Source organism: Aspergillus piperis (genome assembly GCF_003184755.1).
Source record: "Aspergillus piperis CBS 112811 unplaced genomic scaffold BO85scaffold_1, whole genome shotgun sequence".
Taxonomy (NCBI): domain Eukaryota; kingdom Fungi; phylum Ascomycota; class Eurotiomycetes; order Eurotiales; family Aspergillaceae; genus Aspergillus; species Aspergillus piperis.
Window position 1 is genome coordinate 1,851,026 of NW_020291591.1, and position 18,922 is coordinate 1,869,947.

Here is an 18,922-nt window from a genome sequence, read left to right on the forward strand (position 1 = left end):
CATAAATTTTTCTTATGCTCCATCTTCCACTGCGGGAGCCAATAATCTGGTATCACTGCCTGTTGCTTCTCGTCTCGGAGGCGACCACTTCCGGTTGTATCAAAATCTGTCACCGATTTCGCCGTGCAGGTGGACCTCGTAGGGATTCGACAGGCTCCACTCACCACGTTGGAGAACAAGATATCAAGGGGCGTGGTCGCTGTTGTGCGTAGTTGAAAGGTTTTTGGAAGCATGTACTATTAATCTTCACTACAACTATATATGCCCGTTGTTGTGGCTTATAATTATCTTTTGACATCTCCATTATATTGCTACAGTTATTCTTTTCCGCTGAAAGGCGTGTAATCTATTAATCATGGATCCATCCCACCGGGATGGTGCAGATGAGAATGACCTCAGTCTGCAACTAACCAAGACCCAAACTGCTTCCAGTGTGGTCACCAACGAGCAACGTCGTGCCCTCACCAACATCGCTTCCGAGTTACACACCGAGTCGCTGGCCGCTGTCATCACCAACGAGAAAGCTTTAGATCCAAGCCATCCCCAGTTCGATCCGTATCAATGGGCCAAGGTCACCATCCGGGCCTTGGACGCCGAGGATATCGATGCTCGTCAACAAGGTATCCTGTTCGAGGATCTGTCGGTTCATGGATCTGGCTCTTCGCTTCACCTGCAGCAGACGGTGCTGTCCACCCTCATGAGCCCCTTCAAACTGGCTACTTCGGCATTTCGCAGCAAGAAAAGCACACGTCGCACGATTCTACACAGTAATGATGGTCTCTTGGAGAGTGGAGAACTGTTGCTTGTCCTGGGTAGACCTGGTAGTGGTTGCTCTACCTTTCTCAAAACCATCAGTGGTCACCTTCACGGACTGGATTTGGACCCTCAAAGCAATGTGCAGTACAAAGGTATCGCATTCAACCAGATGATCAAGGAATACCGTGGTGAAGTTTTGTACAACCAAGAAGTCGACAAGCACTTCCCTCATCTGACAGTTGGCGAGACCCTCGAGTTCGCTGCCCACGCACGAGCACCCCACAACCGGATCGGTGGCATGAGTCGAGCAGAGTATGTCAAGACGAGGGTTCAGGTGATCATGGCGTTCTTCGGTCTCTCGCATACATACAACACGAAAGTGGGTAATGATTTTATCCGTGGTGTTAGTGGTGGTGAACGGAAGCGTGTGAGGTAAGTTGGTCCAAAGGTCCCACGATGTTATAGCTTACTAAACCTATCTAGTATTGCTGAGATGGCTCTATCGAATGCTCCCATCGGTGCCTGGGATAACAGCACGCGTGGTCTTGACGCTGCCATGGCCCTCGAATTTGTTCAAGCCCTTCGCCTCTCTTCCGATCTCGTCGGCTCCTGCCATGCTGTTGCTGCGTATCAAACATCCGAGTCTATGTACCAGCTGTTCGACCAGGTGGTGGTGCTGTATGAAGGTAGACAGATCTACTACGGCCCTCAACAAGAGGCAGCTCAATACTTCGAAGAAATGGGCTGGGAGCGACCACTGAAACAGATCACCCCTGACTTCTTGACGTCCATCACCAATCCTCGCGAGAGAATCGCTAGAAAAGACATGGCAGACAGAGTTCCCCGGACACCAGCCGAATTCGAAGCTTACTGGAAGAAGAGTCCGCAATACCAAGCTCTCAAAGCTAAGATGCACAGCTATAAGGCGAGATATGCGCCCGGAGTCGAGCTCGAGAAGCGATTTGGCGAAAGCAAGCAGGCGCAGCAAGCGAAACATGTTCGTCCGAAGAGTCCTTATCTCCTCTCGATTCCCATGCAGATCCGGATCTGCCTCCGACGAGCATATCAAAGAACACGAAATGACCTTCCCACTACCTTGATTACCGTTTTCGTTCAAATCGCACTCTCGTTGATTATCGGTTCGATTTTCTACAACACACCCGCTGCCACGGCTGGCTTCTTCCAAAGGGGTGCTACCCTCTACTTTTCGGTCCTGATGAACGCTTTGATTACTATTAACGAGATCATGTCCCTTTACGCCCAACGTCCTGTCGTTGAAAAGCAGGCCGGGTATGCATTCGTGCACCCGTTTGCTGAAGCCCTCGCGTCAATCATCCTCGATTTCCCGATTAAGCTCTTCAGATGTATCTGCTTCAGTATCATTCTCTACTTTATGGCGAACCTACGTCGTGAACCTTCTCAATTCTTCATCTACATCTTGTTTTTGATTACTACGATTGTCACGATGTCCGGTGTCTTCCGAAGCTTGGGCTCTGCTACCAAGAGTATTGGACAAGCCATGGCCCTGGCAGGCATCTGCGTCATCTGCATGGTTGTGTACACGGGTTTTACCCTGCCTCAGCCATACATGCATCCGTGGTTCAGCTGGATCAGATGGATCAACCCTATCTTCTACTCGTTCGAAGGCTTGGTTGCCAACGAATTCCATGGACGGAACTTTGAATGCTCGGAGTTCATTCCTAACTATGCCAGTCTTAGTGGTGACTCCTTCATCTGCTCTGCTGTTGGTGCTGTCGCCGGAGCACGAACCGTCTCGGGAGACCAGTTCATTTCCTTGAACTATGAATACTCCTATTCTCGCATCTGGCGGAATTACGGAATTTTAATTGCATTCTTGGTATTCTTCAATGCGCTTTACCTCACCATTACTGAGCTTTCCCCCGGTGCGAAGCCCACTGCTGAGGCATTGGTCTTCCGTCCTGGACATGTTCCCGCCAATTTTCAGAATGATGAAGAAACTGGAGTGGAATCTGTGCAAGCCGTCACTGAAGGTGCAGGAGAGTCTGATCTCGGATCTGCCGAAATTCCGGAACAAAAGGAAATCTTCACCTGGAAAAACCTGTCGTACGATATCCCGGTGAAGGAGGGAACTCGGAGGCTTCTCGATGAAGTTAGTGGATTTGTCAAGCCAGGAACCCTGACGGCTCTTATGGTATGTCCTGCCCACCCTACGTATGAAGCTTCTTGCTAATTGTATCACAGGGAGTCAGTGGAGCTGGTATGTTTGACTGACTAATAGCCTCTTTTCATGACTGATAACTAATACATACTAGGTAAAACCACTTTACTGGACGTATTGGCGCAGAGGGCCTCCCTTGGAGTCATCACTGGTGAGCTATTCGTCAACGGCAAAGACCTGAACGCAAGTTTCCCTCGCAAAGTTGGCTACGTACAGCAACAAGATATGCATTTGGCCCAATCGACAGTCCGTGAAGCACTTCGCTTCAGTGCGGTTCTGCGCCAGCCCAAGACCGTTTCCCTCCAGGAGAAATATGCCTACGTGGAAGAAGTGATCAAGATGCTGGATATGGAAGACTTTGCCGAAGCTGTGGTCGGAAACCCCGGCAATGGTCTGAACGTTTGCCAGAGAAAGCTTCTCAGTATTGGTGTTGAGTTAGCAGCCAAGCCGGAATTGCTGATCTTCTTGGATGAGCCTACTTCTGGTCTCGACTCTCAGAGTGCCTGGGCTATTTGTACCTTTATGAGGAAGCTTGCGCACCACGGACAGGCCGTGTTGGCTACGATCCATCAGCCTAGTGCTCTGCTCTTTGAGCACTTTGACCGACTGCTGTTCCTTGCCAAGGGTGGAAAGACGGTGTACTTTGGCGATATTGGCCAGCAATCTCAGACGTTGTTGAACTATTTCCAAAGCAATGGCGCCCGTCGTTGCGAAGCGACTGAAAACGTGAGTTTTACCATTCACCCGCTATTTGATTCATGCATACTGAATTTATTAGCCTGCTGAATATATGCTGGACATCATCGGTGCGGGTGCTTCTGGAAAGTCAACCATCGACTGGGTTCAGACCTGGAATAACAGCCCCGAACGCAAAGAACTCCACGCTGAACTGGACCGCATCTGTCGAAAGGGCGCATCACTGCCGTCTCGCGACGAAACCATCGCCGAGTTTGCCATGCCTCTGTCTAGTCAGTTCTACTACGTGACACAACGTGTGTTCCAGCAGTACTACAGACAACCCGAATACGTTCTCGCCAAATTCGTTCTCGGAATTGTGTCCGGTCTCTTCATCGGCTTTTCCTTCTGGCAGTCCGACAACTCCCAGCAAGGGTTTCAGAATGTTCTTTTCAGTTTGTTCCTACTGTGTACCATTTTTACCACCTTGGTTAACCAGTGAGTGCTGCCTTAATCCCTACGACGGACTTCACACTAACTCCCCCAGAATCATGCCCCACTTCGTCGCCAACCGCGCCCTCTACGAAGTTCGAGAAAGACCATCGAAGGTCTACTCCTGGAAGATCTTCATCATCGCTCAATTCCTCGCCGAAATCCCGTGGCACATCGTTCTCGCCGTCTGCGCCTGGGCATCCTTCTACTTTGCCGTCTTCGGCGCCGACCAGTCCTCCGACCGCATGGGTCTGATCCTGCTCTTCGTTATACAATTCTACATCTTCGCCTCTAGTTTCGCCCAGTTCATCATCAGCGCCCTCCCCGACCCGGCACTGGGTGGTATGCTCGCCGTCTTCATGTTCGGTCTCTCCCTCATTTTCAACGGTGTCATGCAGCCCCCGTCCGCTTTGCCCGGCTTCTGGATCTTCATGTGGCGCGTCTCTCCACTGTCGTACTACATTGCCGGAATATCCAGTACTGCTCTGCACGGCCGTCCGATCGTCTGCTCGGATAGTGAGCTCAGCGTATTCAATCCCCCGTCTGGTCAGACCTGCGGTGAATATCTCGCTGATTACCTCACTACTGCCACGGGCAGGCTGTATAATGAGAATGCGACAGCGAGCTGCGAGTATTGTTCCCTCCGTTCGGCTGATCAGTATCTGGCCGGTCGGGAGATTAGCTGGGATGATCGCTGGAGAGATTATGGTATCTTCTGGGCTTACTTTGTCTTTAATATCTGTGCGGCCATTGTGTTCTATTATGTCTTCCGTGTGAGGCCGTACAACAAGAAAACGAAGGCTAAGAGAGCGTGAGATGTTGGTGGTGGGTATAACGTGTGATGTTTAGTATTGCATATAGATGGATTAGATAGACTAGACTTGCATAGCATTGATTAATATCATTAACTCATTATTTTGATGCCCTTGAGTGCTTGTAGTGAACAAATATCACAATGTATGGGTTAATAGCAACGTTTGTGAAGTACATAAAAAGGCCACTGCCTGTGAATCCAGCAGAGGCCTACAGCCCCGCCGTGCCCTATATTCTACTCTACTTGAAGCTCTCATCGCCGTAGCGATGTGAATCTTAGAACAAAACGATGCGATCATGACTCACAATTAATACAATCTTCAATCTGATCAAGCCGTATTTAATGATTGCAGTGCACGTCGCTGCCTAGAGGTAATGTAGCTGTCAAAGTCACCGTGTTGTGATTCACCTTCCCTTCTCAGCATCTCGATATAAAAAGACTCTGGCTTCTCTTCCACCTCTTATTCCCTCTTCTTATCTATCCAGAGATCAAATTCAACCCTCACTTATAAATCTTTCAATTGCCTTTACGTAACTCTGAATTAAGTTGGTATTATCCTTATCCAAGGAGAGAATAATAGCCATCATATCATTGATTGCAACATCAAAACCTGCGCGTCAACCTGACACCCTGATCCTAGAGAGTCAGCATACAGTCAAAGCCTAATCGCTGCATATATAGCTCCACGAATATGAGGTTCTTCCACAAACGCGTTCATCATCGGCTGCATTGCTAACCCAACGACTTAAGAACACATACTGCTGTACCATTTCTCGCTATTAATCAGAGGAGGTTGATGACCATGCATACCCTGGGTCTGGTATATACTCCATGTATCGAAAGGTCGAAACGGCTGCGCTTGAGGTGACAGAAAAAGCGAGAGCTTCTGTCCCGTTCCAAGTGTCGGATAATGGATGAAGGGACACGAGTTGGGTCAAGAATGATTAGTCTCAAATGCGAAGAGGGCCGTATCTTGGCCGCTTCCAGCTTGGTTGTTGGTGCTTCCCTTTCTTACGCGGCTATAAAATGGAGAGGATGGACTACTTCTGCGAATCATGGAGTAAGTTCACTTACATGGAAAACTTAGGAAGTCTTGGATTGACTGCTAATTCTTGAGCCTTTCATTATCGACAGGCACTCTTTTACCCGCTGCGGGGGATCTATCACCTAAGGGGAAGTCGAAGAGGATCCAAGTCTGCATATCACAACGAATATAATGCATCCCTCAGATGCTTTACAAATTCAGCTATTGAAGATATCTCAAAGAACGGATGATTTCAACCAGCCATTTCTGCGCTTTCTGGAAGGACTGTATTATTGGCAAATGATATAAGAAGATCGTGTGGTTTTCAACGACTATTACACCCAGAGTACTCAACTATATGGGTACCATAATGATGGACAAGACCAGGGTTGGTGTTGTCTGCTTCGAGCCCAGTCTTTGAAACCTTTAATCGGGATCCCAGCAACAACAATCCAGCACTGCGAGAGAAAGTCAGACCGTGCTAATAGCTTGTTCGAGGTTCAAATGAGCTTACAAGATAAACTGAAAATGATAAAAATACCTTCTATCCTGCACATGGTCGTTTATCTGACTACTCCTATCTCAATGTCAAATTCTAGGCGTGACGGTACACAACGTCTTATCAAGAACACGTCTGGCCCAGAACTGCTGCCGCCGAAGCTTCATCGTATCCACCATTGGATAAACAGTCACTCGACCACCTCTAATACGAAGACACCGTCCTTATCTATTTGTCCACAGCATCACCGGGGAACTATATCACTAGCGCGGCTTATAACTCACCGAGGGCATCAAACGTAATAACGTGGCCATGCGGTACCGAGGAATGAACTAGACTGGCGTCTTGAGACTTTGGTATATCATCTTTGTGCATTGCCTTGCAATTGCTGCAATATCCAGTTATGGGTATTGCGAACGATTTCCTCGAGTCTGTCTCGGCTTGCTCTGTCTTTATCTTCTACTTTCAAGTACCCAGAGGTGAACCTAACACGGAGAGGAAATTCAGGGTTCAGACAATATGTTCTGGCGATTTGCGATAGCCATTCTTTTGAGACATGAGAACGCCAGATGCCTCACTACCTTTCTACAGATCTTGATTAAAGCGATCCATCCTACGATTCAGAAACCTACAGTCCTCTGATGCACAGCTCAATGAAGTGGCGACTAGAAACCGACAGCTCACTGCGGCTGCAAACCTCATATCTAAAACTCCAGAAATGGATCTAAAAGCATCGCGGTTTACGCCAAATTCTAGATTGCCCCCCAGAAAACAGGCCGTCAGCAAGGCAAATGGAGCAGGCAGAGTGGGATGGTGCAGGCCGTGACTACCGCGTCCTCGAGATTTCCCAGATTGCACTGGAGATAACTGAGTCAGTCAAGAGGCCCTGTCTATATTCTGACTGACATGTCGACATCACTGGCATCAGTTCTCGATATCCGAGCCCTTTTGAAGCATCACATGGATTAGGAAACAATTCCCAAACCATCAGAACAAGAGATCGACTGGGACGAACTCTATGATTCTTTCAAATCTGGCAAAATGCTTCGTCTAGAGGGTGGTAACAGATGGTCTTCTCGCATTACGTTGGGATCAAGTGTGCTTTCATAGTGAAGACAAGCCCGATACAAACATAGCTGACAGGGGTATTAATATCCACGACAATCTCGTTTGTAAACCAGACGAACGATCATTGCTCTTCGGTAACAATGACAAGTATACATGGTGTCTCAACGATTTCACACTCGTCGGCAAATTGTTGGCGGGGTCATGTTATGTGAATTGCCTGCTGCTAAGATCAATAGAAGAATGAAACCCTGGGTCAACTCTGCTACTATGTCAAATAATATAGCCATATAAATTGGGTTCTAACACTTGTTGCACGGGGCAGATGGTTCACATAAAGGTGCGAGCAAGCACTTGTCCTTCTCAGCAGTACGGACACCTTCCCCAGAAACAGTTTATTAATATAGGTGCTTAATCGTCGTTATGAACTGGACAATATCAGAAAAAAACACTGCAAGACACATTACCCAGATCACTCTCGACTGATACTCATGGTGCCTATCTGGAGAAAGTTGCGGTTCCTCCCTGTCGATGCTGGCCAGTGCTAGTTTTGTGGTTTGCTACATTTTCTGGATAATCACCCGATTATTCTGGAGTTTTCGTGGACCCTTCAATGTCAAAATGCAACAAGAACCATTCCTAATCAATGGTTTCGAGACTATGATGGTTCAATCTACTTCAGATGAACGATGAGTATAAGAGTACAAAGCGATGCTGGAAGGCTGTCAAGGAAACAGGATTGTTATTCGAGAGGAATTACCGTTATGAAGAAGCGCACAGATGAAAATAAGCTGGCGATAAAGCATTGGATTGGTGAACTCGAATGTGCCCGGCCGCAGCCACTACAGGACATCGTTCGGTCATATGAAGTTGAAGAGAGCGAGTCAGAAAATACTGAAGATCCGAAGTCTGCGAATTGCGCAGAGAATGAACTTAAACAACCTCGTTCTCGATATCGCCTATGGAAATCGTCCATGATGCTGCCAAAGAAGCATGATCTCTTTGGGGCCTCTCTGGAACAAGGAATAATCATTACGGATTCTTTCTCCGAATGCGTTTGCGATGGTCCTTTGCTTATTCCATTACCGAAACGCCAACAGATAATGCGGCATATTTTTAGTGGCGAATGACCATGAGTCGCCTCTTGAAATCTACACTCCGGCAATCGCGTATAATTAGGCATCGGGCTAATGTTGTGGATACAGCAAAGCAGCGCGTGCGTTATTAGTTTCTTCCCCTGACTTGTTTCCTCCAAGATGAGTCGTATGAACAGGTACTTTTCGGGCGGAGGAGAGGTACAATCTACACCTACGAGTGAAGGTTTACGTTTAGTACTCTAATTCTCATGAATGCTGAGAAAAACTTCCGGAAAGCTGTCAAAAGGTTCTCCAACGAGCCGGGATGTTGCACGGGTATCGCATTTGAGATACCTGGTACAAGCCGACCAAGCGACAATGGATAATTCGCAATGGCTCAATGAGGTCAGATCATGCAGACTGATTTCGAGCTCCTCGAAACGCATTGCGCTCCTTATGGCGAAGCAGGGTGTGCAATACGAGAATCACGGGCCACAAAGCTACCCGCTACCGACCTTATTGACAGGTCTTCATGGGCTTTATTTCAATTTCCATGATATGATATTGGCAGAGCTGGGATTGTGACCGTGAATAAAGTATCAGATAGCAAAGCTGTTTTATTTATGGGATTAAGTACTTACACGCCGATGGCAGACTGCCTACTGATTTCACCGTCTCGCGCAGCGCCAGAGTACGCTTGTGTGTTAGGCAAAGGTATCGACAGATACCACCCAAGCTAGGATGGAGAGGTCGACGCACCCAGTACTAGAAAAGGCCCAATCCAAAAGAGGATCAGGGGACTGATTTTAGAGATAGCCCATAGGTGATGATATGATAGATTCGTGTCTCGTCGCGAGCTGTGATACACTTATGATCATTGACTATAAGATTGCTCCGTTGTTGGCCCTTGATAAATTACAACAAGGGTATGGCAATACGTGGTCCTGGTGAAGTGAGGGGAATAAAAAGCAATCGTGGGCTGGCATTAATAGATAACTTGTCTCGGTGATTGATATTAACCACTCTGTATCATGTTATCTTGATAAAGCCATCATAATGCCATCATCAATATTATAGCCCATAGTAGACTCAAAGCTCGTAAACTATCTTGTACGCCGAGATCTTTCCATCTCTGTACTCCTGGAATCCGTCCGCCACCGCGTCTAATCCCTTGAGCAACTTCGGCGTATTAGGCTTCAGTGTACCTTTCTCCAACCAGCCGGGCAACTTCTCAAACAACTCGCTGGCAAGCTCGTGGTCATCTTTCGATGCCTATTATATATTACCAAAGGATTTAGTCAGCTGTGTTTTATGCCGATATCCAACGATGCGGGGCACATCATATGATAGGAGGGATGAGAATACGCACGGGCCACTTAAACTCTCCGTAGCTATGATCTTTAAGGAACGCCGTCCAAACCAACACATCCGTGACGCGCGTTCCTGGAACAACATTCTTCGTATTAGCCTTTCCAGGACGCACTGTGCAGAGATTCCCAAGTCCGGGATGAAGCGCGCGTGAAGCTGTAGCAGAGGACGACGCGTTGCCGATGGTATCAAAGACATGGCGTAGACCCGGCGCCAGTCCCCGGATCTGCTCAGCAACATCTTTGTCTTTGTAGTCGAAGGCGTACTTGGCACCAGAAGCGCAGACCAGGTTGAAGTGCTTGGGGCTGCATGTCGTCACTACTTCGAAGCCGCAGAGAGAGGCGAGTTGGATGGTGTATAGGCCGACGCTTGCTAAACTAAGTCAGTATTGTACTTGGTTCAGTGTCATGGGGACTTACAGCTACCACCCCATACCAGGATCCTGGTACCCTTGGCTGGGTTGCGATTAAGTGCAAGACAGCTTTTGGAAAATAGAGCTAGCCATGCTGTAGCTGCGGCGAGGGGGATGGTGCTGGCTTCTGCGCGCGAGATGTTGCTGTTGGTAGGTAACTTGAATGAGATTCGTTCGTCTGCTAGACAATATTGGCTGTATGCGCCTAGACCTTTGATCTCTCCTGCAACGAGGCACGCGTCAGCGTGAATACTCAAGTGAATGCGGTGACTACATACCTCCCCAGACTAAGCCAGCAATGATATCACCTTTGGCGAGTCGGGTAACCTCACTGCCTAGCTCAATAACCTCGCCGACAAAGTCGCATCCGAGAACAGCGCCGTCGCCAAACGCGTTGCTATCGAAGGATTGCACTATAGTGTGTAAGTGGGGTTGGATGCAGGACAGGTAGGATGGGATTGGGAGGTGAACTAACCATCGGTCGGGTTTTGTGCAGCATGCGACAACTTGACCAGCACTTGATTCGAGGCTGGAGATGGCAGGGAGATCTCTTCTCTGGACAGCTTGGGTGATTGACCATCTGTCACGCGGACAACGAGCGCTGCGTTTGATGGGGTGGCCATTATGGTGAGATGCTGGTCGGTATTCTGCGCTATTCCGAGTGCAGACCGAGTGGAAGGTTCTTGCCAGGTCAGTTCGAGGTTGTACTTGAAGTGTACTTTTGCACACTAGCTAGTTAGAGGTATTTATAAAGGAGCGCGAGAGACTTGGTGAATGGGCTAACAGGCAAGGTGATTGATAAGCGCGCTAAAAGCGAAGCAACATGCGGGGAACGGGAATCCCCCGCGTCAGGAGATCTCCGGCCATTTCCCGACATACACTTCCGAGTGTTGGCATAGTCTCTCATCGGTAACATCCCACCATTTGGATTGGTTATTCCATTTTTTGCCATCCGGCCTCAGCCGCGCTTTTGTATCAGTGGCTGCAGATAGCTTAGTACACATTCCTGCACTCCCACCGAGCTATGTGCCACTCCATCCACCACGTCCAGCTGAGCCTCAATACCGTCTGCCTTCCAACTGCTCTGCAAATGCTGTAGCGACTGCGATCGTCCCTGGTCCATCATCACTACCTCCCGCTTTCCCATCTTCTCTTTGCCACCGTCCTTCTCGGATGCCTTTTCCGCAGCCATTCGTTGGGCCATCACTTTCTTCGCCCACTCCCAGAACTCCTTTCCCCCATGGACCTTCACGTCTTGACTTCCAATGACTAGCTGAACCTGCACGTTTCTCATAATATCCTTGTCTAAACCTTTACCGAACAGCTCCTGAAAATTACCAATCCCACTTGGCCATGCCAGTTGCTCGTCAAGCATAGTGACCTTGCCCGGGGCACCAACGCTCACAGCCGCTAGTCGCTCCGGGTGCACGTAGAAAAACCGATGCGCAAATTGCCCTCCACCAGAAAACCCCGCTAAGAAGACCTTCTCTGTGTCAATTCCAGGCCATACTGTAGCCACTTCATCTAGAATTGCCAGAAGCGCAAGATCGGAGCGCAGTGTCGCTGAACGCAGCACCTTATATGAGTCGAGATCATTCGGTCCATCGATGTTCGCGGGGAAAAGCGGGGCGAGGATGGCACAGGGTGTCGACTCCGCAAAGAAGGCCTGCTCAGGTCGGATGGAGGTTTTGCGGCTCGTACCGTGGATATTGACCAGCAAGGGAAGCTTGGCTTTGTCGTAAGGGCTAGATTTAGAGACGCGGTTGGGGTCTGGATTGTATTGTGTGGGAGGGATGTACAGAGTGTAGGACACGCGTGGTTCAGCTGCCAGAGTGCGCTGGGGGATGTGTCCGACGAGAAACGCCGACTTGAGGAATTGTGGCGGTACTTCGGGAGTGGTAAGAGGTATGTTCATGATTGCGCGACTCTATTGCAAATATTCCCTCGGGTGTGGTCGAAATGCTCCAAAATGAATGTGCTGGGACACTGGTATATAATCTGACGGTCGGAAAGAACGGAATGCCGGTATGCCGACAACTAGAACTGTTGGGCCGTAAGCGCTAAGAACAACGTTTGTTCCCCAAGGATGAGAACAGTAGATTGAAGCGTTATAGGGGTAAGCTGGATAGACAACCACTTGCAACCAGCAATACACCTGTAGCGACGGCGTTCAACGTTGAGAGTTTATTCCGGGCCGTCAGCCGCATTCCCGATCTTAAGTGGTTGCGGGGACATGCGGAGTGTAAGTGGATCCAACAGAAATTGGTTACCAACAAAAGTGTTGAGAACATTCCCTTGTGGCCGATTTGACATTTCATCCCAATTGGGTGAGCGATCAAGCCAGATGAAGTTGCTTATCAACTGGATGCTGACGATAGCTATTCCTCACACCCGTTGTCTTCATCAGCAAACAGCGTCTCTATCTCTTTATGAAGCTCGTGCATATACTTCCAGAATGTCGTTTCAGCTTATAGGTTTCTGACAATATCTTCCAAGTGTCAGTACACATCTGGGAAGATCATAGGGATGGAATTGCTGGCCATGGCACATGTTGAGCAAACTTTAGTACCTCCGTTGCATGGTGCTTACCGTTGGTTAGAAATCCCTGGGTCAGGCTGGCAATTTGTGGTACTATTTTGAACTCTGAGATTATAGGGTTTAGCCCATAATGGATAGTGGAATGCATGGTCATAGGATATCAAAGATAGAAGTACCATAGCTGGACATGATTGCTGGTAGAATTTGTTTGAGGAATCACCTGATCCGCAGGTGATCGAGTCACGAGGGCGACGATGCTTTGATCTATTCCCTCCTTCCTTCACTTCATCTGCATCTCCGTCTACCCCGTCCTTGGATTTCCATCGTTCAATGACACAAAAATGACACAAATTGAATATTCTTATGCCCCATGGCTATCCTACTACATACACTTCAAGCCCAGTGTTTACCGGGTTCGATATTGGATTGCGATAGCTCAAATATTTGGGCTATCACGAGGGGCTGTCTTTCATTCCACCAGAGTCGCTTCTCAAGGCCGAGTTTGCAAAAAAGAAGGTGTATATATTACTAGGGGCCTGTCTTCCGATACACAACCAAATACTTGCTTACCAGGGGCATGTCTCGGAGAAATAGTTGCAGCCTAAAAATTGAGCAGATGCGGTGCTGGTTGGAGACGCGCAGGCATTCCTCTGGTTCCCCGCAACTCACAGAGTGCATCGGAGGAAGATACTGGTTTCCGACTAGTGGTACGTCTCTTTCAAAACTGGCTATATTTCATCTTCTATATTGCCCCTTAACTGGACAGCTTGAGTGGACGACGAGAACGGTTTTAGCGTCATTAACGGCTAGCAGCATCTTACGATCTATTTGAGGGAGCGAAACACGTGCTACTCTGTCTTTCAGCACTGCCTATGACAGGCCGAACTAGCGTGGGTAGAACATGTCTTAGTTATTTTGGGTTCCACGGTCAATGAACGCTTGTGAGACATCAGGAACGGACTGAGTTTCTGGCTGAGACAAGCTTTAGCCAAGCTTCGGGACGGCTTTCGGCATCGCATCCGGAGTTCCTAGCTGGTCCAAATTATGATTCATGGAAAGCTGACAAGGGGGTGCACGAGGAGTCAAGAACGTGGGTGAATCTGGCATGGCTTTGCTCAGTTCCCCCAATTGGTGTTAGGAGATCTTTGGCCCACTACGGTGAATGATTACTTAGTACATCCCCCGGCTGCATATTCTTCTAGGGTCATCTCGCTAACGGTGTGACCGGATTCGGGCGGGAACTTTAGAACACAAGAGAATCAGGGACATCTTCTGACCAGCTGATCCCGGGTGAGACATGGATAAATACTGAAGAATCATCGCCAATGAAGTCCGACGGCCAGACCCACCGTGGAAAAATGCAAGCCGTTCGGAATAGCGGCTGTTTCCGGCATAAAACATTTCCCCAGGAAGCGGACAACTCAATTTCGGCGCCCCGTTGATCTACGCAGGACCGAGACGAACACTCTGCAAAATAACATGGCGCAGGGGCTACATTCCATATCAGTCCATCTCCTACGCCGCTGTTTAGAATTAAATATTGATCACCGCTTTCTGATAACAAATGACGGAGACGCGCAATACCCCTGGGATGGCGCTGGTTAGTCTGTACTAGCGCTGGCACTAGCAAAGCTTGACCCAACAATGGCGCAGGAGAATCCTGCTGCCTAGCTCGGATTGGTCGCCCTCGGCAGGCGTGAAACAATTTCCCCAGCATGAAGACCTGCCATTCGTGCAGATTCGATCCAATTGCTCTGACGTACGATCACCGGGGAAGGTCACAATGAAGTACAAATGTCCCTGCGTAGCGGATATGGAGGGCTGCGAGCTCGCTTATGATTTACTGTGATGAGACTCCCCCCCGGTGACCTGACCCAGATATGACCCGTCTCTACCATGGTATCGCCGAGCGCCATCAACATGTTATCTTCAGCGGGCCTCTCCAAGACATTTAGTGTACCCATAAAAGTGATACCACTCGTCATTGCCACTGTTCACCAATACTTTTCGGGTTAGTTGGTCCGTCCTACTCAAAAAAATTGTATGCGATTATCCGATTCCAATATGCTTAAGCGATATCTGCGGGCTTTCGGTCTGCTATCGTTTGGCTGTCGCCTTGTCCCACACGTTCCCCCTTTTGACCGGTCGGTTCGGGGAATCAATGACATGCGGGATTTTCCCGCAATATAATGCTGAACCCGCCGTTCCTTTGCTACTGAAACTACGCTGTTGTTTCATCTTTTCACTGTACCCAGTGTATTCTCCCCGGCAGTCCTTTTTGGCAGTCCTCTGCCACACCCCTTGACTGCGGCATAGCATTCTTGTTCGGACCCAATATGCGCCACATTCCTGCATGGTTCGTGGCCTGTCTGGCTGCGGCCACCGCCTCAGCCTCTGCCCCGGCTTGCAGCACCGACAGCAAGTGTCCGGAAGAGTACCCGTGCTGCTACAGTGAGCACACCATGCCTCGTAATTCACACATATCCTGACATATTATCTTCAAGGTGGACAATGTGGTGTAGGAACCTACTGCCTGGGAGGTTGCAACCCTCTTGAATCGTACTCGCTCGACAGCTGCACGCCCGAGCCCATCTGCAAGAACCAGACCTACTCGTTCACAAGCATGGACAATGCAGTCCTGTACGACCACTACCTTGGTAACGCGTCCGAATACGATTGGGTGTACAGCGGCTACCCCAAGATCAAGAATGATAGTCTGTGGTTGACGATGCCCAACGGCACGACGGGCAGTCTGTACTCCCTCAACCATTACATCTGGTATGGGAAGGTGTCGGCCAAGATCAAGAGCAGTCGGACACAAGGTGTCGTGACGGGTTTTATTCTGATGTCGGATGATTTTGATGAGATCGACCTTGAATGGGTTGGATACAATCTGTCGAGCGCGCAGACCAACTTTTACTTCCAGGGTGTAGAAAACTGTATGTTCGCAGCTTGTCTTTCTCGTATTTCAAACTGACCATTCCAGATACCAATGAAGTCAACGCCGCCGTGTCTAACGGCAACACCTTTGACGAATGGCACACCTACACCATCGACTGGAAGCCCGACGTGTTGGAATGGCTCATCGATGGCACCGTGATGCGCACACTGACCAAGAACTCCACCTACAACGCTACCTCAGGTGTCTACCAGTACCCCCAGACGCCGTCTCGGCTGGAGATGTCCATCTGGCCCGGTGGTTCGGAAGCCGAGGGACTGGGTACCATTGAATGGGCTGGTGGTCTGATCGACTGGGATAGCACGGATATTAAGGAGTACGGCTACTTCTACGCGCAGTACAAGGACATCACGATCGAGTGCTACCCTGCCCCGGCTGGAACTATCGACAAGGGTGACACTTCCTACGTGTACACCAGCGACAGCGGTCTGTCAGACACCATTGAACTCTCCGGCAACAGCACCGTTCTCTACAACTTGCAGGATACTGGCCTGAACATGACTGCTGGTACCAAGATGTCGGATTCGGCTACCGCCTCGGGATCCAGCTCCGGAGCCAGTAGCACCGGCGGGAGTAGCAGTGGAGACAGCAGCACGAAGAAGAGTGCCGCTTCTGGGTATGGCGAGCGCGTGATGGAGGGATCGGTCCTCGCGGCAGTCGGTGCCGTGGTTGCGCTGAGTCTGTCCTAGATGGGTGGTACACGGTTTCCAAGTATGAACGTGGCACGCGAGATGCTTGATGTGGTATATATTTCTTCGGATCTATATTTGAAAGGTGTATGACTATAGTGTACTTAATTGTAATATTGAGTGTAAATGTACATATAACGCTCGCACTGAACATATAATTGTCCTACAGCGGATTGAATCAGCCTACGACAAACACTATAAAGATCCTGCTATATCAATCGATAAGGCTACCCTATAATACCACAGACAGACACAGTCACACTCTGCCTCTCCCCACCACCCAGGAAAAGAAAAGTCTACAACTCAGCAGGTACCCCTGTACAAGCAAGACACAAATTCCTCACCAGCCCAATTCCCAGAATAGCACACAGCAACACCCGCCAAGTCGACTCATCGCCGCTCTCCATCCACGCTTCCTCAAGCCCACAAAACCATTCACCCATCCTCATCCCCATCTCCACCCGCATCATCATCACCACCACCACCACAACAACAACGACACCAACCCACACCCCCCTTACCCCTCTCCCTATATCCCCCCTCCTCACCTTCCCAACCCACTCCTCAATAACACGAACAACAACCCCACTCCCCCCAAGCACAACCGGCACTCCACTCCCAGGATGCGTACTGGCACCAACGAAAAACAACCCCTGGATACTCTCATGCTGAATCCTGGGCCTAAAACACAACACATTGAGAAATGAATGCGAAAGACCGAGTATCGCCCCGCGATCCAGATTATATTTGTCTTTCCAGGTTAGTGGGGTTTCGATCCTTTCGCATGCTATGTGTGGTTCGATGTTGTTGCCTGTGAGGTCGTGGATAGTGGAGAGGATCAGGGCGCGGATGGTTTGAGTGGTGGTGTGCCAGTAGGCGGTTGCGTTGTGGGGGTTTAATGGGGATGTTGGTGATGAGGAGGAGGAAGATGTTGTTGGGGAGAGGTGAGGGACGGGGACTAGGACGACGATAGCGTCTGTGTTCGGTGGTGAGGCTGAGGGGTCGATTCTGCTTGGGATGTGTAGGTAGAATGAGGGATGTTCGGGGAGTTGGTGGTTTTTGAATATAGCGTCGAAGGTGGATTTATATTTTGATGAGGGAGGGAGGAATATATTGTGGGATTGGAGGCTCGGAAGAGTGGTGTCTAAACCCCAGTAGAATGAGATGCTGCTGCATGAGGTGGGCTTGTGTTGTAGAGATTCGCTGTAGGTGGTTCTCGGGAGCAGGTTGTTGTATGCGTAGGTTAGGTCCGCGTTGATGATTACGATGTCTGCGGGGAGGAATTTGCCGCTGGAGAGATGCACCCCGGTTATGTGCTTGTGGTCGTCGCTGAGGGCGATGGAGGTTACGGGCGTGTTGAGGATGTATGCGGTGTTGTGGCGGATGCTGATTTTGACGAGGGCGTCGAGGATCTATATTTCATATTTCAGCCTCAGATCATATTTAAGCAATGAGAGGGACGAGGGGATGGAGGTACGGTTCTAAATCCTCCAATGGGATACCATATCCCATCTGTCATCTCCGTATACTGTAGCAGAGAGTACGTCGCCGGAGCATCAAATGGGCTCATGCCCAGGTACATACTGGCGAATGTGAATGCCTGACGGAGTTTATCGGAGTGAAAGTACCGACTCGCACGAGTATATATACTCTCGAAGACGTGGAGTCTGGGTAAAGCGAGGAGAAGGTCCCAGCGGACGAGACTCCAGATGGTTGCGAAGTTACGGTGCAGGATATGTTCACAGGACAAGGTATAATGTCGACCGGATTCAACCAAAAAGCGCAGGAATCTTTCGAATCCATGCGGTCCTTCGTAGGCTTCTATCTGTTCTTTCATCGATGGAATGTCAGTGGATAAGTCAATGTGGTCGTGATCTGGAAACCAGATGCGGTAGTTAGGGTCGCATTTGCGGAGGGTGATGCCCTCATCGGAGAGGGAGGTGTCTAGGTCGTGGAAGATCTGGTGGAAGAACGACGGCATGAGGAGAAGGGAAGGGCCTTGGTCAAAGCGCTACAGATGTGAGTATTGCCTTGGGATATATAGAGGGACGCACGTAGTCATCCTCTTGCATTAGAGAACAGCGTCCCCCGATATCTGCGTTCTTCTCCACCACTGTCACTTTGTAGCCCTTTTTGGCGAGGCGCACTGCGACAGCGACGCCACCAGCACCACCACCTATTTGGTGAGTAGTTAGAAAAGGGGTGCAGAAGATAAATGTGCTTCATACCAACTACTATGGCAGTGGGAGGCTCCATTGAGCCAAGAGCAGGCGCTTTAGGATGTGAAGGTAGTTGTCTGATTCTCTAGCGTTTACAGCTGGGAGTTGATGTCATACAGTAAACTATGTGCGAGAT

The 18,922-nt window shown here is 49.3% G+C and overlaps 5 protein-coding genes across 5 annotated transcripts; 2 read left to right on the plus strand and 3 right to left on the minus strand.

Moving 5' to 3' along the window:
* Positions 1–355: 355 nt before the first annotated feature.
* BO85DRAFT_410844 (ABC multidrug transporter) lies at positions 356–5,014 on the plus strand (the record flags this gene model as incomplete). The annotated part of the gene is made up of 6 exons (XM_025657496.1): positions 356–1,188; positions 1,240–2,929; positions 2,980–2,995; positions 3,051–3,682; positions 3,735–4,129; positions 4,179–5,014. 6 exons carry the CDS (start codon positions 356–358, stop codon positions 4,936–4,938), a joined length of 4,326 nt encoding a protein of 1,441 aa, XP_025521072.1. The 3' UTR covers positions 4,939–5,014.
* Positions 5,015–9,564: 4,550 nt separating this feature from the next.
* On the minus strand, positions 9,565–11,158 carry BO85DRAFT_387204 (zinc-binding alcohol dehydrogenase family protein). The gene is made up of 5 exons (XM_025656662.1): positions 10,857–11,158; positions 10,660–10,794; positions 10,389–10,604; positions 9,971–10,341; positions 9,565–9,873 (listed from the first exon to the last, which is right to left on the minus strand). The coding sequence occupies exons 1-5, from the start codon at positions 11,002–11,004 to the stop codon at positions 9,691–9,693; spliced, it is 1,053 nt and encodes a 350-aa protein (XP_025521073.1). The 5' UTR covers positions 11,005–11,158; the 3' UTR covers positions 9,565–9,690.
* On the minus strand, positions 11,153–12,319 carry BO85DRAFT_444492 (poly hydrolase). Its single transcript, XM_025659025.1, has one exon. It carries the CDS (start codon positions 12,294–12,296, stop codon positions 11,340–11,342), a length of 957 nt encoding a protein of 318 aa, XP_025521074.1. The 5' UTR covers positions 12,297–12,319; the 3' UTR covers positions 11,153–11,339.
* A 2,835-nt stretch (positions 12,320–15,154) lies between these two features.
* Positions 15,155–16,718, plus strand: BO85DRAFT_387208 (cell wall glucanase). The gene is made up of 3 exons (XM_025656663.1): positions 15,155–15,370; positions 15,424–15,858; positions 15,906–16,718. Exons 1-3 carry the CDS (start codon positions 15,256–15,258, stop codon positions 16,565–16,567), a joined length of 1,212 nt encoding a protein of 403 aa, XP_025521075.1. The 5' UTR covers positions 15,155–15,255; the 3' UTR covers positions 16,568–16,718.
* Positions 16,719–16,863: 145 nt separating this feature from the next.
* Positions 16,864–18,823, minus strand: BO85DRAFT_361703 (phytoene desaturase family protein; the record flags this gene model as incomplete). The annotated part of the gene is made up of 4 exons (XM_025655597.1): positions 16,864–17,979; positions 18,045–18,578; positions 18,622–18,743; positions 18,796–18,823. 4 exons carry the CDS (start codon positions 18,821–18,823, stop codon positions 16,864–16,866), a joined length of 1,800 nt encoding a protein of 599 aa, XP_025521076.1.
* Positions 18,824–18,922: the final 99 nt, after the last annotated feature.